We start from the raw sequence: 22123 nt of genomic DNA, 5'->3' as shown, positions 1-22123 counted from the left end.
AAAAGAAAAGAAAGAAGAAATGTGGCCAAGAACAAACACTAGCAGGTGGCAGAGGTGGGATTCAAACAAATGAGTAACAAGTGGTAATGATAATAAGTAATGAGTTGATGAATGAACAGATGAATAAAAGAACTGAAAGGAGGAGAAAAATCAAATAAAGAGGGATGTCCTCAGGATTGGGGAGGAAGTGCTCCCCCTCACATATGAAGAGAAACCTTTGATCCAAATCTTTTAATAAAGAAATATATTCTTCCTTCTCCCGCTCCCTCTTATTACTGCCTCCCACTCAGGAACTGAGAACTGGCATGTAAAAATAGCAAACCTGAAGGAGTGTGAAGCAAGTGCTCAGCAGAGCACCCCACCAGGAACTCCACTCTCCTACCGTGTCATCCACTTCCGATTTCTTGCTCATCCTTCAGGGCCCAGTTTATTTCCCCCTCCTCTGTGAAGCCTTTGCCAACCCCCAGCAAGTAACAGAAACCCAAGGAAACTAGCTGAAGCAAAAGAGGGGGATTTATCAAAAAGATCCAGTGTTTCAAGCCATCCCAGGACATCAATGCAGCCAGATGTCCATGAAGGACAAGGATCAAGGACTGAGAGACTATCAGGAGCCCTAACGGCTCCCTGCCTGTGGCTCAGCTTCCTTCTTCCTTTTCTGCGGTCCCCCATTACGGGGGAGAACGGCCACCCACACCCACGCAGTTAACATCATCTTTAGAATTTCAATCTGTGCCACATTCTCAGGGAAGAGCTCTGATTGGCTGGTGTGGATCAGGTGATCAGCCCTGCTCCAATCCCCTTGGTCAGGAGTGCTGTCACGTGGTACAAATATGGCGACTGGAGGCCTGCCCTCAGAGAATGAGGGGAGAAGCAAGGCACCCAAAAGGTGTCTCTGCTGCCTGCTCATTCATCACCCTCACTCTTCCTGCGGAATTAATCTCTTTCTGCCTGTGCTTACTGCTCTTCCTTCACAATTCCATTTAAGCTCTGATCGCGTTCCTCTGCTTGCTGTCTGAATTGAATTGGTGCGTGTGTGCCTATCCTTGTGCACAAGCCCACAGGAGGGCTCCAGCTTGCAGTATAGACTGACCCTCGACCCCTGTGTTACTTTAAGGCCTCCATCCTCAACCTCTCCTGAAGGCCAGCTTCATGGGTGTACAGCCTGCACGTGGTTTAATGCTCTACTTTTGCCCTCTTGAAATTCTCAATAATTTTTGAATAAAGAGTCCAGCATTTTCATTTTGCACAGGGCCCTGCAAATTATGTAGCTGGTCCTGCCTCTCTCCTTGCCCCACCTCGAGCTCTTCCTCCCAACCTAAGTCTCCTTGGGCTGTCATAATAAAATACCACAGACCGGGTGGCTTACACCACAGAAATTGATTTTGTCATATGTCTGGAGGTTAGAAGTTCAAATCAAAGTGCTGACAGAGTTGGTTTCTGGTGAGATTCCTCTTTCTGGCTTGTAGAGGGCTGCCTTCTTGCTGTGTCCTTAATGGCCTTTTCCCTCTGTGTGCCTGTGGAAAGAGAGTGCATTCTGGTGTCTTCCTCTTCTTGTAAGGATGCCAGCCGATCTGATTTGGGCCCATCCTAGTGACCTCATTTAACCTTAATTACCTCCCCAAAGGCCCTATCTCTAAATACAGTCACACTGGGGGCAGGGAGGGGTGGCTTAGGGCTTTGACATATGACTTGTGGCGGTGGTGGGGGACACAATCCAGTCCATAACACTGACCTTCTTGGATCCTAGCCCCTTTGCTTGCACCCCAAGCACAGCCTCATGCCTGCTCCTTGGATTTGCCTGGTGACACTCTCCCTTGGAGTTGACCTCTAGTTTTCCTCCTTAGTGATGGCCTACTTTGCCTTGGATTCCTCACCCTGGGCAGCACCCTGCCCTACCCAGTCTACTCCTGACCTTGTCTGTTACAGTCCTTTAGGGCCAGGGGACCCCCCCGCCCCAGGCCTGGAGGAGGGTGGGGCCAGTCTCCTCCATGGCGTGGGAAGCACTCACACCCTTCAGGGACTTTGTCAGCTGCCTGGATGGTGCTTTCTTGCTTGCCTAACTCATACTCAACCTTCAGAATTTGCCAAGAGCCCTCCCCTTCTTGCATGCCATTTCTGCCCACCTTCCACTACCCCCATGGCTGGGGTCTTTTTTACCCCATTAGCGTTCCCACGATACCACATCACAATGGCCAATTTCATACCTATCGGTTCCGCTGGTGCCTTTGTCATCATCTTCACCCTGGTGCCTCACACAGAGTTGGCACAGAGCAGGCACAATAAATGATAAGCCCCTATTGAAGGTGAGGCTTAGGCTTATCACCTTTGATCCTTTTCCCCAGACCCTTTCTTTTTTTTTTTTTAATATTTATTTACTTATTTGGCTGTGCTGGGTCTTAGCTGCAGCTCGTGGGGTCTTCGCTGAGGCATGTGGGATCTAGTTCCCTGACCAGGGATCAAACCCAGGCCCCCTGCATTGGGAGCACGGAGTCTTAGCCACTGGACCACCAGGGAAGTCCCTCCCCAGACCCTTTCTGATTGTACCCAGAAGGTGTGCAGGGAGGATTGTCTGCAGGGACAGAGAGGGAGTTGGCCACTTCTAGGCCAGATGAGAAAATAATCTGTTGGTTTCTTTTTTTTTTTTTAAAGACACCAATTGTACTTGAACATTGTTATTATTATTATTTTTTTAATTAATTAATTTATTTTTGGCTGTGTTGGGTCTTCGTTTCTGTGCGAGGGCTTTCTCTAGTTGTGGCAAGCAGGGGCCACTCTTCATCGTGGTGCACAGGCCTCTCACTATCGCGGCCTCTCTTGTTGCGGAGCACAGGCTCCAGACGCACAGGCTCAGTAGTCGTGGCTCACGGGCCTAGTTGCTCCGCGACATGTGGGATCTTCCCAGACCAGGTCTCGAACCCGTGTCCCCTGCATTAGCAGGCAGATTCTCAACCACTGTGCCACCAGGGAAGCCCTGTTGGTTTCTTAATCATATGGCTTTTAAAAACTAGAGCCATCAAAGGCCCCAGATAACCTCACGTACTTTGGTCTTTTTACTTTCTATTTGCAGTCATGATAGCCCTTAGGAAATATATTCACTAAGTTTTTTTAAATTATGGAAGCCATACAGTTATATCCTCACTGTACAAAAATCAAACAAATAGCTGTAGTTTAAGATTTGAAACACAAAAATTGGTATGAAAAAACTGCAACTCTTTCTAAATCTGTAATAAACATGATGACCCAGAACCTATGGGGTGCAGCAAAAGCAGTTCTAAGAGGGAAATTTATAGCAATACAATCAAGAAACAAGAAAACAAGAAAAATACAGGAAACAAAAACGGTAAAAAACCACAAACACGTGGAGTCTAAATCTGTAGTAACTGAACTCAGCTCCCTAGCCCACAATTCTGCTCAATAGCAGCAAAATCCCTAATATTGTCAATTTACCGCTGGGCACTTTCCATTTACACTTAGACTTTATAATCTTTGAGAAAGTTTTTCTTATATTTTTGACCTTGGCTAACAGTAGGAAATCCACTGCACTTTGAAACCCAGTGCAAAATTTAATCAATAATCAGGGAGCAAAAGTTTCATAAAATAAAACTTAATTTGATACTCTCTGATATTTTCTATCCTGTTTCTATTTTCTATTCTATTCTGCGATGCTTTATTTGATTCTATTCTGTGGTGAATTTCTGTTCTATTTCTGTTCTATGAATTTCTATTCTGTCAGTGAATTTCAAGAACCACTGATGGGTCATAAGCCAGTTTCTCTCCCTGCCCCTTTTCCTCTGCTTCTAGTGTTACCTGAAAACTGGGTTTGCCTCTTGGTGGGTGTTGAGCCAAAAGACACAACCAAGCCAAAGATCAGGAGAAGGAAGGATTTACCACTTGCAGCAAGTAATGAGAACACGGGGGAATCTTTCCCAAAGTAGTGTTGCCCTGAAGAGCAAAATTGGGGAAGTTTTAAGCTAAGGTATATGCATATTCATGAAGGGGCTTGAGTGGCGTATGCATATTCATGAAAGGGCTTGAATAGAGAATTCAACACAGGACTGGGGCAAAGGTTGACAGAGTCCAAGCTTCAGTGGATTGTTGAAAGGTCAACATCTTCATTCCTTAGGTTCCAACCAATTTGGTGTCTGGGGTCTTAGCATGTAGTTCCTGTAGAACAACTCAGAGATGTACAGTGTCCTTGAAACACTGGATCTTTTTGATAAATCCCCCTCTTTTGCTTCAGCTAGTTTCCTTGGGTTTCTGTTACTTACTGGGGGTTGGCAAAGGCTTCACAGAGGAGGGGCAAATGAGCTGGGCCCTGAAGGATGAGCAAGAAATCGGGAGTGGATGACACGGTAGGAGAGTGGAGCTCCTGGTGGGGTGCTTTGCTGAGCACTTCCTTCACACTCCTTCAGGTTTGCTATTTTTATATGAGAAGATACATGTGTATCAGGTTGTTCTTTTTTTTAAAATTAAAGTCTGGTTAATTTATAACGTTGTGTTAATTTCTGCTGTACAGCAAAGTGATTCAGTTATACATACATATACATGGAAACCCCCTGCTTCTTTCCACTGAGGAAAACCTTTTGTTCTGAATGCTCCAAGGCCTGCAGCACTTTATTTCTCAACAAACCTCTTCTTCCTCAGAAAGCCCCACAATAGAAAGCTCCTACAGGGAGAAACTTGTTTTGTTTCTGTTCTGAATTTTGAAAAGTCTAATTTGAAACCCAAAGCTGAGCAATGACTTCTTTGTTCCCCTGCATCCGCCCTCCCAGGAACCAGTGGTGGTGGTGGTGTGGCTGGAGGGAAGAGTAAAATGAAAGAAAAAACAATAACAACTGCAGAATCAAAATAATACTCTTCTACACAGATGGAGTGAAAACCCCCCTCCCCCCTTCCCCACGCTGCCCTCTGAAAGTAAGCACCTCTATCAGGTGTTTGTTTATACATTCCTGTATACATATATGCACACAACTTTGTGTGTGTACATATATATTCTGCTGTTATTTTTGACATTTAGAACCAGCCTGCCTGGATTCAAATCATCACTCTGCTATTTACTACGTGTGCAACCTTGGGAAAATTACTTAACCTCTCTGTGACTCAGTTTTCTCAACTGTAAAATGGGAACAACAATAGTGATTAACCCAGAGTAGCAAAGATTACATTTATTTTATTATTATTATTTAAAAATTAATTTATTAATTTATTTATTTTTGGCTGCATTGGGTCTTCATTGCTGCGCACGGGCTTTCTCTAGTTGTGGCGAGCGGGGGCTCAGTAGTTGTGGTGCACGGGCTTAGTTGCTCCACGGCATGTGGGATCTTCCCGGACCAGCGCTCGAACCCGTGTCCCCTGCATTGGCAGGTGGATTCTTAACCACTGTGCCACCAGGGAATCCCGAAGATTACATTTAGAGAGAGGCTAGCACGTGATGAGCTATACAGTGTTAGCACTGTGATTTATTGCAGAATATTCCATTGTGTGGGCACATCACAGTCTCCTATTGAAAGACCAAGGTTGTTTTCAGGTTTCATTATTACAAATAATGCTGCAATGAACACACTGGGCATGTGCATTTTTCTTTTAAAAGTTACAGCCCAATTGTCTCCTCCAATGATTGTACCAGTTTATACTCCTGCCAACACTACCTATTTTTCCTACACTGTCATCAATACTGGACACCGTCAGTTTGTTAGGTGAGAGGATGACGTGGTATTTAGCAGGCTTCTCCACTGTCAGCTTACTTTTTATTCCCCCATCCCTTGGCTGTGAACTGTGTTTATGGTGCCTATGGTTATATAGCAAGCACTCCTGGAACACTTAGCCTGTGCTAAGAGCTTCTGCGGGTCGTTTCCCCAGTTTCTGAGGACAACCTGTAATGTTGGTCCCCCTTATTGTCTCCATTTCATAGATCAGAAAGCAGAATCCTCCCGCGATGAGCCACACCAGAGCTAGCAAGTGGCAGAGTAAGGATTCCTTCCTGGTCTGTCTGACCCTGCATGTAACTGCTTAGATGTAGAAACTGAGGTCCAGAAAAGGGACGTTTCTCTGAGTGCACCCAGCACGTCCATGGCTCTGCCCAGGCCCTCACACGGCCAAGCCACCTCTGACCCCACCAAGTCGGCAGCTGTTTCTCACCCACCATGGCCTGCCCTGGCCCCAGCCCCGCCCCAAGCTGCCCACTCCAGACCCTCCTCCAGTTTGTGTTCTTTGGCCACTGTGGCTTCTAGCATGCCTGGGGAAGGGACCCAGACTTCCCAGCAAATAAACACCGCCCACAGATTTCCAAATATACAGATAAGTGTTCCCTCCCGCCTCGGCCAGGACTGGCTGGAACTCCACACATTCGGCCCTTCTTCCGCTCCTCCTGGTGTCGGGTTCTGGGTCTGAGTCCTCAGTGGAACAGCACGTGTCCTCCACTGTATGGGGGAGGGGAAGCCTGCACCGCAGGGCATCGCTGTCATCATCAGTAGCAGAGTAACTAACAGCCACATCCTGGTTTGGATACACTTTTCCAGTGTTCACATTTTATGAAACAATTGTGAACAGAGTCTCCCCAAACAACTTGGACAACAGTGTCTTTGTCACCAGACAGAGCCCTTTTGGGAGTCATCTAACAAGGTCGTCACCAGCACCCCACACCCCAGCCTCACATCCAGGGGGGTGAATCAGGGTCCAGAGCTGTTCAGGTATGTTAGCCATCTCCACGTGGTCACCACTTACAGAGAGGATTGCTTTTCAAAAATTTGATTAGGAAGAATTTTGAACATATACAAAATTAGGCAGAATGCCCACCCTCACCCAGTCCCCACCACCCAGCTTTTGCAGTTATCAGCTCAGGACTGATCTTGCTTCATCTTCATTCCTGTCTGTTTCCCTCACCTTTAAAACAAATATCGTATCATTTCATCCACAAAAGGTAAGAGTAATCTAAAAGATGAAGAGTCTTTTATTAATACAACTATAATAACATTTTCACCCCTAAGAAAGGAATAGATCTCTCATATCATCCAAAATCTGGTCAATATTCAAAGTTCCAGATACTTCATAAATCTTTTCTTTTTTTTTATAGTTTGAATTAGTATCTAAACAGGGTTAATACACTGTGATTGGTTAATATGTCAGGTTTCTTTTACTCTGGAATTTCCCCCTCCATCTCTCTCTTTTTCTTTTTCTTTGCAATTTATTTTGTTGAAAAAACCTTGGCTGTTTTATCTGTAGGGATCACTGCAGTCTAGAACTTGCTGATTGCTGCCCCATGGTGTAGTTCAGCATGATTCTCCATCCCCAGGGGTTCTTATAAATTGGGAGTTGCATCTAGAACTGCATCTGATAAATGCAGGCTTGACTTTTTTGGGCAAGAATATTTCATAAGTGGTACTGTTTCTCCCTTCTGGAGGCACATACTGTCTGGTTGCTTCTCCTTTTATGATGCTATCATGTCGCTTAATTTTTTTAAAACTCTTATTTTGAAAAAAAACTTCGAACCTATGGAAAGTTGCAAGGATAGTGCAATGAACGCTCATTGATTTACCAGTTTTTGCCACATTTGCTTTATCATTCACGCTCTTTTCATATATAGATATATTTCTCTAAGTCATTTGAGAATGGGTTTCAAACATCAAGCCCCGGGGCTTCCCTGGTGGCACAGTGGTTGAGAATCTGCCTGCCAATGCAGGGGGACATGGGTTTGAGCCCTGGTCCGGGAAGATCCCACATGCCGCGGAGCAACTAGGCCCATGAGCCACAACTACTGAGCCTGCGTGTCTGGAGCCTGTGCTCCGCAGCAAGAGAGGCCGCGATAGTGAGAAGCCCACGCACCGCGATGAAGAGTGGCCCCCGCTTGCCGCAACTAGAGAAAGCCCTCGCACAGAAACGAAGACCCAACACAGGAAAAATAAATAAATAAATAAACAACAAGCCCCTTCACCCTTAAATATTTCAGGGTGAACCTGCTAAGAACTCTTTTCCATAACCATCTAAAAGAAAAACCATTCTTCTATTTTCACAGTACTTCTGACACAATGTGTGGGGTTTTCCGTCACACTAAACAATTCTCCAGCTCTTCAGACATCAACTTGGTGTCCTACAATTCAGTTCTGACATTAATTTCCCAGAGTTAGCATAAACCCCACAGGTTAAGGGCTCAGTCCCACAAGACTGCTCCCACTTCGGACACCAGTCATAAGTTGCCGGTTGGCACCTGTGCTTTTGGTCAACCAGCTATAAATTAGGGGTTCCCAGACCCTCGCCTCAAGTTTGATAATTTGCTAGCAAGAACTCAGGGAAATATTTATGTTTACCAGTTTATCATTAAGGATACAGATGAATAGCCAAATGGAAGAGATGCATAGGGCAAAGTATACAGAAGGGCCGGAAGCTTCCATGCCCTCTCTGGGAGTGTCACCGTCCTAGCACCTCGATGTGTTCACCAACCCAGAAATTCTCTGAACCCCATTGTTTAGGGATTTTGTGAAGGTTCCATTAAGTAGGCATGCCTGATTAAATCACTGGCCTTTGGTGATGGAACTCAATCTCCAGCCCCTCTCGCCTCCCCAGATATCAGGAAGTGGGGCTGAAAGTACCAACCCTCTAATCACCTGATCGGTTCCTCTGGCAACCAGTCGCCATCCTCCCAGCATCCCCTTATTAGCATAAACTCAGGTATGGTTGAAAGGGGCTTATTACAAATAACAAAAGATGCTCCTATCACCTCTATCACTAAGGAAATTCCAAGGGTTTTAGGAGCTCTGTGCCAGGAACTAGGGACAGAGACCAAATATATATTTCTTATGCCACACTATCAAATTCAGGAAATGTTACAGTGATGACATTCTGTTATCCAATATCTGGATCATACTCCAAATTTGCCAATTATCCTGTGTTGCTTTTTAAAATGACTTTAAAAGACTTATTTCCGGGAATTCCCTGGCAGTCCAGTGGTTAGGACTCCGCGCTTTCACTGCCGAGGGCCCGGGTTCAATCCCTGGTCAAAAGAGACTTATTTCCGAATGTCTAATCCTTGCAGCCATGGGGTCGTATCCTCAGGAATAATTTATAAATCTATATTAAATTTATTTTTATTTCATTTTTACTATCAAAGCAATAAATGTACTTCGTTTAAAACACAGAACAGTCTAGGGACTTCCCTGGTGGTGCAGTGGTTAAGAATCCGCCTGCCAATGCAGGGGACACAGGTTCAAACCTTGGTCTGGGAAGATCCCACATGCCGCGTAGCAACTAAGCCCTCGCGCCACAACTCCTGAGACCGCGTGCCACAACTACTGAAGCTTGCATGCCTAGAGCCCATGCTCCGCAATAAGAGAGGCCACCTCAATGAGAAGCCCGCGCACCACAACGAAGAGTAGCCCCCGCTCACTGCAACTAGAGAAAGCCCGTGCAGCAACGAAGACCGAACACAGCCAAAAATAAATAAAATTTAAAAAAAAAATAAATAAAATGGTCTAAACTTATGAAGAAAACTAACATTCCTTTGCTTTCTCCCACTCCATCCCCATGGCAGCCCCCCGTGGCTTCAGCCCAGAGGTGTTTCCTCTGGGATTTACCTCCGTGTTTCTAGATAATACGCTTTCATTGCAATTCTTGGTTTTTCAAATGTAGACGTTATCTGTTGGCTTCTACTATGAAAGATCACGATGTAGCCCTCCTTGATCACCCCTCACCCACCCTCCCAATATAGTTATTAATACCTCATGAGTTCTGGTTAGATATTCATTGGTTACATTGTTTTGACTATGTAAATACTATTCACAGCTGAGCCACTCCCTCCCCACACCCCCGACCCTGAGACTCTCACTTGTAACGTGGGAAGACAGTGGGTCTGCTCCCCTCCCAGTGGCACCCCCATCCTCCGTGCTGGAGTGGTCACAGGGAATCTCTCTAAGCTACCTCTCTCCCTCCTCTACTGAGAAGCCTGTCACGGCTCACTGGCGATCCTTGGGTGAAGTGCCATCCCGGGTCCTTTGAGCCCTGTCCCTTGTCTATCTGTCTGTCCTCACCTCCCCCACGCCTATTTTTTCCCCAGCAAAACTGAGTTATGCCTCGATCTCCAAACACTCCAGCTGGTCCACGTCTCCATGCCCCAGACGTGCCACTCCCTCTGCCTGGCACGCCCTCCCCAACCCTTCCACGGGGTGAACCACACTCAGCTCTGCTGTCCGCTCCTCAGGAAGCCTTATGTGATGCCCACCTTCCAAGAGCTAACCTTGCCCTTCTCTGGGCACTTCTGCTCCCTAGCCAGCTCTGGAGTAGTGGATCATCAACAGGGCTGTCACCCCAGGGGGCCTGGAGGGCTATGCATGTCGTCCTTTCTGAAGTTCTCAACGGAGCAGGGCTCTGACGGAGACTTGCTGAGTGTTGGTTGAATTGACTGCTTGTGCCTGGAGCTCAGAGAAGGGAGACAGGGCCTGGCAGCCGGTAGGGACAGGGAGGGTTCAGTGACAGCCACGGTAGTGGGTGGAGTAGGGTGAGGAGAGAGGCCTTTCTCCCACACCCAATCCACCATTGGCACTAAAAGAGACCACCTCCTGGGAGGCCCCAGGGCAGCCGCCTGGTCTGCGGCTGGGCCCACTTTCCTGGATCCTGACACCTGCGACCCTGCCAAGGTCCAGCGCGGCCAAGGTGAGCTGAGAACATGGCAGGCTCTGAGGGCCAGGCTTCCCGAGGCTCTCATTGATAGGGCGCTTCCGTGGGCCGGCCCTGGGCTCAGCGCATGCGTGCTTTGGCCCATCTCATCCCTAAGACACCTAGAGCCAGGTGCTATTATTAACACCCCCATTTCCCAGAGAAAGACTGCTGAGGCTCAGAGAAGGGTCATGCAGGGAGAACGTCCTGGAACTGGCTGCTAAGATCCCAGGGCTAAATGCTCTTAGTGCTTTCCAAGCATTAACTTGGGTGAGGAGGGACCGTTATTATTTCGATTGAACAGGTGAGGAAACCAAAGCACAGAGAGGTTAAGCAACTTGTCCAAGGTCACCCAGCAAGTAAGTGGCAGAACCCGGGCATTCAGCCACAGAGTTTTACTCACTTTGCTCTCAGCCTGATGGTGAGGGTGATGAGGAGTGGGGGCGATGCTGGTACTCCCTCTCAGGACACACCACACCTCAGTTTGCAAAGATATTGCACACCTGCCACCTCACGTGCCTTTCAGCCCAGAGAAGACACAGAGATCATGGTCCCCATTTTGCAGAGGAGAAAATGAAAACCAGAGGAGGGTAACGACTGGCGCAAGGTCACACAGTAAGTTAGCTGCTGGATAGGGGCTTGGGTCCCAGGTTTGATACACAGGCCTGGGCCGGCCCTGGCCCCCTGACTGGCTGGACCCACTGAGTTTGGTGACCCTGAGGAAGGGGGTTTGGAGCACACAGAGCAGGTGGGCAGAGAGTTCTGAGCGGGGAGGCAGGAGCTCTGGAGGGGAGCCCAAGTCTTGCCTCTGGCTTGCCGTGGGAACCTCAGTTTCCTCATCTGTACAATAAATGGCCTGGATCTGTTGGACCCTGAGGGCCCTTCCAGCCTGAATTCACAAGGTGCCTGGGGACACAGTGTTCCCTGCTCGCCCCGTTGCTTTCCCCATTAGTGCAGCCGAGCGGCCCCATTTCCCCTGCAGGATATTTTTTTCTGCCTGTTCACAGCCTCTTCCCATCTGGCATGGCTGCAGGCCTCAGGAAGCTGGGGAAGATGTCCAGCCAAGCCCAGAGCGTCACACTGGTTCGGGAATCGGCACCTCCTGTTCAATCTGCCTCACCACGCTGCCCAGTGAGCACTTACTCGTTCTGTTTTGTAGCAGAGCAGCCTGTCATCTGTCTGTCTGTCTGTCTGTGACCCTCTCCAGCAGGACCGTGAGCTCCATGAGGGCAGAGGTCACATGGAGAGATCAGAGCTTGATAAGCAGTGAGCCTCCCAGCTCTGGAAGCATGCACAGAGAGGCTGCGTGTGGCAGGGATGTGGAGCAGAAGAGAGAATGGAGCTGGGGGTGGGGGTGAAGGGAATCAGGCCCCTCCAGCTCTGGGCTCTGAGACACCCATGAGCAGTCCTTGAGACCCCACGGCCCGGGAGAGGACTGGGAGGCTCTGCCCTCTGTGGGCGGTGGAAAGAGAACACAGAAGCATGAAACGGACTCATCAAGGATGTCTTTATGGGGACTGTGGCAGACACTGGCCTGAGGGTGGATAGACTCAGAGTCCTTAGGGCCTTTGCTCCGTAGGAGTCCTCTCTGTGCTTGGGCCACACTGACCGCCAACATCGGGAGGCCTCGGTGGAGAGCCACATCCCCCCACAAGTGTCCACTCTATCAGCCGTGTCCTCTGGGGTCTGCTTGCTGATGGGCTGCCACACCATGAGAGTGAAGTCTTCCGTGCTGACGAAACCAGGACGGGCAAAGCTTGGAGAGTGCACTTCGGGGGAGGGGGACCGTTTGCTGAGCCAGGGGCATCTGCTGCATTCTCGCCCATGCCCATTCGAATGGTCTGCACCTACAGATGCACCGCGTTCCCTCTGGCCTCAAGGCCTTCGCCCAGGCCCCTCCCTCACCTGAAACACTCATCCCCTCCCCTGGCCAGGCTAACTCCTACTCATCCTTGAGGTCTCTGTTTCAGTAATTCAACAACTGCTTCCTGCGCACCTGCAATGAGGCAGACACTGTCCCAGGTGAGCTGTTGGCAGTGAGTGAATCGTCCTGCCCTCTCAGAGTTTCCACACGATGCTGATGTGGGATGAGTTGCAATAGGCTTGTGGCTATAACGAGTAGCCCCCAAATCAATGGCTTAACCCAATGAAGGTCTATTTTGCACCCATATCACAGTCCAAATGGGTGGCAGGGGGGCTCTGCTTCAGTGCCACTGCCATCCCCTAGCCTTGGATAGGGTCCCCGTGGACCCTCTGCATCTGGCCGGCTGGTGAGGGAAGAGGGGGAGCATGGAGGGTTGGGCAGGGAGGCTTCACGCCTTGGCCTGGAGGAGCAGGCATGCCACTTCCACCCACTTTCTCCTGGTGCGAGCTTGGCCGCAAACACACTGTCTGAATGTCCTGGGGCTGCTGTAACAATTCCCGAAACTTGGTAGCTTGAAACAACAGAAGTGAATTCTCTCACGGTTCCGGAGGCCAGAAGTCTGAAATCAAGGTGCTGGCAGGGCCGTGCTCCCTCTGCAGCTTCCAGGGGAGGGTCCTTCCTTGCTCTCCTAGCTTCTAGGTGCTGTCAGCAATCCTTAGCACCCTGGGCTTATGGCCGCATCACTCCAATCTCTGGCTCTGACTTCACATCGCCTTCTCCTCTGTGTCTTTCCCTTTTTGTGTCCCTCTTATCAGGATACTTGTTATTGGAATTAGCCCCCTGATCATCCAAGATGATTTTCTCATCTCAAGATCCTTAATAATTATATCTTGCAAAGGCTTTTTTCCAAATAAGGTAAAATTCATAGGTTCTGGGGATTAGAACATGGACCTATCTGTTTGGGTGCCACCTTCCAACATTAGCAGGACCACCTGGACTCCTTCACATGGCAGCCGGCTTCCAGGAGGGCAGAGACAGAAGCTATTGGTACAAAGCCTCTGAAGGCCTAGGCCCAGAACTCCCAGAACATTATTTCTACTGCATTCTATTGGTCAGAGCAGGTTTCAGGGCTTACCCAGATTCAAGGGAAAGTAGAATACATAGAATACCCCTCTTGTTGGGAGGTGTGGCAACGACAATGCCAAAGGGCACGCTCCATGGGAGGGATGGTTGCTGCTGTCTTTGGAAACAACCTAACAGAGTGTGTGTGTGTGTTTTGGCGAAGGCCTCTGCTAGGGGCCCCGGAGACGTGCTCCCTGATGATGGGTTTGCTGACGAGGCTGAGGTAGGAAATGCTCCACCCGCGTGGAGCTCAGCCATCAACTGGATGACCCTGGGCCAGTCCCTCATTCACTCAACAACTACCTACTATGTGCCAGGCCCCGAGCGAGGCACTGGGGTCCCAGTGGTGATCAAGCCAGGTCCCTGTGGAACTTTCCATCCTGTGGATGACAAAAGCTTATAACTGGACACAATTGTCACAGAGTGTGACAAGTAGAAGGAGACGAGCAAGGAGATGGGCTGGAGAATCCCTGGGGACAAAAGAAGCCAGGATGAGCCTGGAGGGCAGAGACCCAGAGGATGACCCCTCCTGGGCCTCAGTTTCGTCCTCTGGACATCAAGAGGGTTTGTCAGAGCCATGGACTCAAACTGTGTTCCCTGGAGTCCTAGCATCTCCCAGAGGCACCCCAGGGGCCACTGCAGGGGATATTGCAGAGGGGGCTGAGCAGGGGGCATCTAAAGTTTGTGACTAATTGGGTTGGAAGCTTCCAGGGATCTCCCACAGTCTAGGTGCCAAGCCTGACGTCCCGGTCTTGTCCTGGTCTCATCCCGGTGACTGTCTGGGACAAAATTTTCCCAGGACCCCTCCTGAATGGCTCTGCCAGGGTTCTGGGCTCTGGGGAAATAGGGAACCTCCCCTTTGTCTATTGGGCCCTCAGGTCCCCCTACCACCCCAGAACAGACCCTCCACCAGGATGCTTGCAGCTGCTCCCTTACCTTTGACCTTGGGTCTGCTTGAGCTGGGAGAGCCCCAGGGACCCCAAACGAGGTGCCAGTGTCTCTCAAAGAGCTCAGGCTCTTTGGGGTCACACCCTCCCCTCTGTGTGGCCCTGGGTGGGCCCCTTGCCCTCTCTGATCCTCTGGGTAAGTCCTGCCTCATGGGGGCAAGCACAAAGGCAAGGAGCTGGTGAGATCCAGGCCCTCTGACGCTGGCTTGAGGTCAGCACAGGGAGAATCAGAAAAGTGGCAGGAGAGGCCCAGACTCCTGGGGACCTGCCCCTGGTGCTTCTGCCCCATCATCTGGGAAGCTCTGGACCCCACCTGCCCCCAGGGGGTTGGGAGAGGACTGGGGGCAAGTTAGTCAGTAGGAAAATCACTTACTTCAGTTCAGCAACCTTTATTCCCGTGTTCAACGCAGTGTTGGGCATTGGGTAGCGGCGGGGCCAGAGATGCCAAAGAGAATAATCCCCTCCCGCCTCTGGGCCTCAGCTTTCCTCTCTTTCGCACAGGGAGGGAAGGCTTCCTCGGCTTCCTTCATCGGGAGACTGTGAGGACGGCGACAATACACGACAATACACGACAAGACACAGTCCTTGCCCTGGGGATGGGCTCACCCTCTGGGAGGGAGGCCAGAGGCTCTCAGCCACGGATCTGGCTTCACTGAGCTCTGTCCTGGTGACAGAGGCCTCAACGGGCCACGTAAGGAAGGGGAACAGTCCACGTAGAGGGGGTCACTGCATTCACAGTCCAGAGGGCCACGAAGAGGTAGGTCGTGCCATCTCATCCAGGTGCAGCGAGGACCCCCACCGCTGCTAGCATCCTTAGCTGGTGGTGCCCAGTGAGGGCTGTGGGGAGGCCGACTGGCTCAGGGTCACGCTGGGGAAGCTGGTGACAAAGCTCTCCCACCTTCTCCTTATCTTCTGCAAGACAGGAGGGGGCGAGATCAGGGCCCAGGTCACTGGACTGGGTGGTGGGCTTCAGGTGCTGTTCCACCTACAGCCATGAGGTGGTGGTAGACCCCACAGACAGAAGCACGGCTCACTAGCCACCCTTCCTCCTAGAGGAAGCCCGCAGCTCCCACCCCGGGGGGCCGATCACCCCCTTTTCCGGGGGAGAGGGGAGCACAAGATGTAACCCTGGGGAAGTTGTACTGGCTGATCTCTTGCCTCCAGCAAAATCCACCCATCCAGCAAGCTGACAGATTATCATCTCAGAACAGCTCTGACCATATCACCCACCTGCCCTAAAACCTTCCCTGACTCCCCAGTGCCTATGGGATAAATCCCAAAGGCCTTCAGGCCCCCCTGAAATACAGTTCTTGGATATCTCTCTCTCCAGCCCCTTCCCCAGACAGCTCTGTTATCTTTTTGATCTACAGCCCCATACATTTCTGCCTCTGAGCCTTTGCTGCACTGGGGACCTCCCCCTCCCCTCTAGCACTCCTCCATCCACCAACCCTCAGCCAAACCTGTTGATACTGCCTCAGCCACCGCTGGCTGCCTTCTTGCTGAGCTTGGATCAGCTGCTCTGTGTCCCCCAGGCTCCCTGGCAGTTGCTCCTGCCCGGGGGCGTCCAGCCTTTCTGGGCCTCCGTCTGAGGACCTGGACTTCTCACGCCCCTGTCTGAGGCTCAGCGCCCGGCGCAGTCGGCCTGCCAGGGGCCTCCCCCACGGCTCCTGGAGCTTGCTATAGGAGGGCGGTGGTCCTCGCAAGGACTGGCTGCGTAGCGCCGTCCCCATGGTTCTGGAGGCTGCAGGCGCAGGACTGCTCCAGCCCCTTGGCGAGTCCCTGGCCTTCTGAGATGGCCTGGTGCCTCCACCCACCTGACAGGAGCTCACTTGGGGACAAAGGTTGGTGCTGCTGAGGTGGCCGTTGTAAACCAAAGGGCGGGTGGAGAGGCGGTGTTGTGGGTGACTCAGGGATGCTTGACCTCGGTGGCCTGCCCTCCTCTTCCTCCTCCAGGCAGCCTTCCCTGACCACCCCACCCCAAAGATCTTGCCCTCCCCTGAACTCCTGTAGTCCTGGCTGTCCAGGACTCATTTCGTTGACAGAACAGATGGCTCAACAGCAAAACAGAGACAGGTTTTTAAGAAACAGGACAGCTCCAACCTAGAACGGTCAAATTCACAGAGACAGAAAGGAGCATGGTGGTTGCCAGGGCCTGGGGAGAATGGCAAGTTGTTTAATGGCTATAGAGTTTCAGTTTTGCAAGGTGAGAAACTTCTGGAGGTTGGTTGTACAACAACGTGAATGTATATAACGCTACTGAATTGTACATGTAAAAATGGCTAAGATGGTACATTTTATGTTTCTGTATATTTTTTGCTACAATTGGAAATTTAAAAAAAGAAAGAAAGAAAAAAGAGAAACAGGATATTTCTAGGCTGGAAGTTAGGAGACTTGGGTTTTTTCCAGGCCTAGCTCTGCCCCTAATTTTCCAGCACAGAACAGGGTTAAGCGCTCAGGCTCTGAGGACCAGCTGCTCCTGGGTAAACCTCGGTTCCATCCCCCGCAGCTACGTGACATTGGGTGCCTTCTCGCTTGGTTTCCTTGTCTGTAACAGAGACAGATAACTCACGTGTTGTCGTGAGGAGTAAATGTGATGATGCTATGCCCAGCAAAGGGCTTGGCGTGCAGCAAGCACTCAGTAAAAGTGAGTTGGTGGCATTCAGTATTTGAGGCAAATCCTTTCTCCTCTTGGTCAGTCTTCTCGTCTGTAAAATGGGCTGTTGTGAACATCAAATGAAATCATGAATGTGGATGCCTCTAAAGGCAAGACTACCAGCAGCAGCTCTTTCTCCCAAGTCAGTGGAAAGAGAAAGGTACTTGGGCTGGGCCAGCCGATCCTCAGAATCCTAGAATTTGAGAGTTGAAAGGGAGCTCACACATCTGGGCCACACTCCTTTTTGTTTTAACCACTATTTTTTGAGCTTTTTTTTTTTTTACTGGTTCTGGAGCTAATTCCTCCCTATATGTCATTTAAACCTCACGATAGTCCTATGAGGTGTGTATCATTATCCTCATTTTATAGATCCGCATTTTGTAGATGGGGCAAACTGAAGCTCAGAGAGATTAAGCATGCCCAGTAAGCGGCAGAGCTGGGACTCCCGCCCCGGTCAGACTGACTTTAGAGCCCGTGTTTCAACCACTCTGCTCTCCTGTCCTGGTGTTGGTGGCAGAGGCGGGGCTGGAAGCTGGGTGTCCTGCTTCCTCTGTGTCTGGTGCGGCACGGGGTGCCCTGTCTGGGGTCAGGGAAGTGCTGGCTGCAACTCTTGGCTCACCCCAGACTCCTCTGCGCCTGGTCTTGCTTTTTTTCCTCTCTCAGAACTTCTAGGCCTTCCTTGGGTTCAGGATCTCTTAATATCTGTCAGGCTCACCTCCCAGCCAGAGGAGCCAAGGCAGGGCCAGTGTGAAGAGGAGAATGGAGAAAAGGGACCCTGACCCTCTGCCCCAGGCTGTCCCAGAGGAGGACTATGACCGTTATTCCAACCCTGACCACACGTTTAATGCCTGACCCATGTGCCAACCCTGACCTTGGTTAAAAAGCAACAAAACCATTACACAATCTTCAACGCCTTCACTCCAGCACAGTTAACTCAAATCCTCACTCCCATCCAAGTCTGAGCTGGGAAGAGCTTGCTGATGACTCACGGGCCTCTGAGATGTGTCAGGGTGAATCACTCGCTCTTGTGTCACGCCTGTAGCTGCCCAATACCCTCTTGCCAAGCGTGTAATCTTACAACAATTTCCCAAATCCGTAAATCCGTGGAGGACCAGGAGAAAATATGTGTTCTTTTCCTTCCCTCCCCACTGCCTCCCTGCCTTTGTCACTGGGGGGGTTTCTTACCTTTCCAGACCCTGCTGGGTGACAGCTCCCCCAGAAGCCTGCCCAACCCCTCAGCCTGGGTTAGGGAGGCAGTCCCCTGTCCAGCCCACCCAATACACACAGTAGCAGCAGTCACCCCAGGATGCCTTTCCCCGCCACACTGGGTGTCCCTTGATGGCTAGGACAACATCTCTTTCATCTCTGTCCCCAGGACATGACATAGTAAATGTTTGGGCTTAAATATTGGAGGCTATTACGTGTCTATTACTGTGTAACAGAATACCCCAAAACTTAGTGGCTTAAAGCAGCACTCATGTATGACCTCACAGTTTCTGTGGGTCTGGGATCCAGGCACAGCTTAACGGGGGCCTCTGGCTCAGGGTCCCTTGCAGGCTTCAATCAGGAGGCTGTTAGTCACCTCCAGGTTTGACTGGGGGTGGATCTGCTTCCAAGGTTGTTGGCAGGACCTGCTTCCTCGCAGGTTGTTGCAGTGAGGGTCTCAGTTTCTTGTTGATTGTTGGCTGTTCCCAAGGGCAACTCACATCATGGGGGCTGGCTTCAGTTGGAGCCGGCAAGAGACAGTGTGAGAGATGGCAGGCGGGCAGAAGCCAGAGTCTTTGGGGGAACTTAACCTCAGAAGGCACCTCCCATCACTTTTGCCATCACTGTTCCTCCAAGGCAAGTCACCAGGTCCAGTCGGCACCCAAGGGAGGGGACCCTCAAGGGCATGAACACCAGGAGGCAGAATCTTTGCGGGTCATCGCGGAGGCAGCTTACCCTTGAGACCTGGGTGCCAACCCCATCAGACTGCCTGAGCCGAAAGCTTTGCACGTTTATGGGACACCTACGTGCTTTGAGTGAGCAGCTTAACCTCACGTGCCTACAGTTACTCCGCTATAATGTGGGGACAATATTTTATTTCATCAAATCTAAGATGGCGTCAATAGAAAGATAACATTATTTTATACACCAGTAAGAAAGAATATCCACTGCCCATTCATTGGAAGATGCAGCCCCATTTCAGAGCTTGAAGTGTGGGGGGAAAATGTACATCTTAAAATTAATGAAACACACAGTGTTTATTTCCCAAGGTGATCTGAGGCTTAAAATGTCTGGTACCATTTAAGGTTGTTGTGAGGCTTAGATATACGGAAGGCTGCAAACTGGGGCGGGCTGCCCAGATGTTCCATTTATTTATTTATTTATTTATTTATTCATTCATTTATTTATTTATGGCTGCATTGGGTCTCCGTTGCTGTGCGCAGGCTTTCTCTAGTTGTGGCGAGCGGGGGCTACTCTTCGTTGCAGTGCACGGGCTTCTCATTGCGGTGGCTGCTTAGTAGTTGTGGCGCACGGGCTTAGTTGCTCCACGGCATGTGGGATCTTCCCGGACCAGGGCTCGAACCTGTGTGCCCTACATTGGCAGGCGGATTCTTAACCACTGCGCCACCAGGGAAGCCCCAGATGTTCCTTTTTATTAGTGAGCCAATGAAATTAATCCACACCTACACACTGTGGGCAAGATCTTGTTTTGATGATGTCTAGCCTAGAAGTGAGGCCAAGGGGAGCAGGATAGAATCTCCACCCCCAGAAAAGTAGGGATTCTCATGTACATCAAGCAAGGCACCTTAAAACAGACACCAAGTGCTGAGGGTGCACGGAAGAGAACGGGAGACCCCCATCTGTCTTGGGGGTGGTTAGCATCTGGGCAGGCTCCCTGGAGGAGGTGGTGTTGGAGCCCAGCATTGAAGGCAGGGAGGACTGTTGCAGTAGAGATAGAGGTAGGATCCTGTGGGTGACCAAAGCCTGGGAACACAAAGGGTCGCCCTTGGGTGGGAGAAAAATCTGGAAAGGCAGACTGGAGCCTGCTCTTCCTTCCAGAGCCTGGAAGAGGAATCTGAGCTTGGGAGACAAGGGAGATGGGGTGTGCCCTCCACTCCAGGAGACTTACCTCTGTGATTGCATTTCATCCTCACACTCTCTGGAGCTTAGCCCCATTTTTCAGATGAAATAACAGACGCTCAGAGAGGTGAAGCAACTTGCCCAAGGAGACACAGTCAGTAGTGGGCCTTGAATGCAGCCCCACAGAGTCAGGCCAGCAAACAGAGTCCTCAGCAAATGAGTGTTCCACCCCCCAGCCCCCACTCCTCACCCCGGTCTTCATGCACCCTACACGATGATCAGACAGAACCATTAGCCTAAGGTTAATGCACTAGAGTTTTCCTTGAAAATATGATGCCCACCAGCAATGAGGCAAGGGGCTCATGTGTGTGTGTTTCAACTAGTAATTTATCTCTTTGCCTGAGCAGCTCTTATAATACAGTACATTTTGGGGGAACTAGTTCTTTTACTTCAGAACAATGATCCATTGTTTTGGTTTTCATTTCCCAAAGGAAGCTAGAATGCCAGGCTGTCAGGTTCAGCGAGAGATTTTGGTCAACTTATCACTTGGAGAAATCAAACAAAGGGAACAATAAATAGTAATAATGCTATTGATTATAAGAGCTCCCACGTTCTGAGCACTCAGGCTGTGCCAGGCGTTGTGCTTAGGGCTTCCTGTATTCGGTCCTGAGAGCACTCTGAGGACTCAGGGGAGGATTGTTCTCAGTTTAGACAAAGCGTGTATCAGTAATTGCAGGGTCCCAGAGCTGGCAATACAGATGCTCTTGCATTTTTTTCAAATATGCAGGACCTGATGACTATCAGTGTTGGGTCTGCCCCTGCTCCTGTCTGAGCCTATTTCCTCATCTGTAAAATGGGCCTGAGCGGGTCTAGCCAGGGTGCCCCAAAGGTTCCTTTGTTAAAAAAACACCAGTCTCTGGGCCCCATCAAAATCCCTTGCATATACAGGTCTGGGCAGGGCCCTGAAAAGCTGCCTGTACAATCACATCCAAGGAGATCTGTCTCTTGTGGGAAATCTTGGAAACATAATTGCTCAAGGCCCTTCCACCTCTGAGGACTGTGATCTTAGGACTCAAATTTCAAACCAAAGCTCTTCCTTTGAAATCTGAATTCTAAACATTCTTGTCTTCTCTTTCACAACAAGGTAGCCAGTGGAGCAGAAAGAGCACAGCCTGGGGGTCAGTGGACTGGAGGTCCAGTTCCAGCTCTGCCCCTGACTAGCTATGTGATCCAGAGAGGAAGTCATTTCCTTTCTCTGAGCCTCAGTGTCCACACCTGCAAAATGGGTACAGCATACCTGCCCAGGGATGTTGGGAGGTCCAGAGGAGCTACGGCTCAGAGCTGGGAGGAGGATCTTACCCTCCTCTGCCTCAACCTGTGGGCAGAGGCCTTGATATGGACCTGGGGAAGTGCTGAGACTGTGATCTGGTAGACGAAGGCCCACCTTAGCAGGTGGAAGGTCTGACCGACTTGTAGAGATGCCATGATGGGATGGGCTTGTGTATGGAGGAGTCACCCGAAAAGCCTGGGTGGAGTGGCCTGGACCCCTTGAGGATGTGGGGGGAGGGAAACATATCAAAAAGAGCAGAAGAGCTACTCCTGAACCATCCCCACCCCATCACACACTGTGAGGGTTCCCTGCTGCTTAGAACGGAGACACAACCCCAGCCTGCGGACAAGGGCTGTTGTGGCCATTCTTCAGTCAGTGAGTGGGTGCGTTCATCACAGCCTAGTGCTCTGCCCTGTGTTTCCATCAATAAGGGTTTATGCTGAGGTCTCACCAGCAGTTAGGCTATCTGCGGCTCAGCTCGAACTGCCAGAATTTTT

General features: G+C 50.3%; 1 protein-coding gene across 1 annotated transcript; it reads right to left on the bottom strand.

Annotated features, from left to right (window-relative positions):
• Nucleotides 1-14946: 14946 nt before the first annotated feature.
• Nucleotides 14947-16399, bottom strand: C10H11orf86 (chromosome 10 C11orf86 homolog). The gene is made up of 2 exons (XM_061203831.1): nucleotides 16038-16399; nucleotides 14947-15489 (listed from the first exon to the last, which is right to left on the bottom strand). Exons 1-2 carry the CDS (start codon nucleotides 16305-16307, stop codon nucleotides 15391-15393), a joined length of 369 nt encoding a protein of 122 aa, XP_061059814.1. The 5' UTR covers nucleotides 16308-16399; the 3' UTR covers nucleotides 14947-15390.
• Nucleotides 16400-22123: the final 5724 nt, after the last annotated feature.

The sequence above is a fragment of the Eubalaena glacialis genome, chromosome 10 (assembly GCF_028564815.1).
Source record: "Eubalaena glacialis isolate mEubGla1 chromosome 10, mEubGla1.1.hap2.+ XY, whole genome shotgun sequence".
Lineage (NCBI taxonomy): Eukaryota > Metazoa > Chordata > Mammalia > Artiodactyla > Balaenidae > Eubalaena > Eubalaena glacialis.
This window is presented reverse-complemented; position numbering and strand designations above follow the sequence as displayed.

Excerpts from the sequence above, each read along its gene's own strand:
- C10H11orf86 (XM_061203831.1), bottom strand. The coding sequence starts at position 16,307 with ATGGGGACGGCGCTACGCAGCCAGTCCTTGCGAGGACCACCGCCCTCC. Across the intron at positions 15,490-16,037 it reads GGCTGAGGCAGTATCAACAG|AAGATAAGGAGAAGGTGGGA; the intron begins GTTTGGCTGAGG and ends CCTGTCTTGCAG.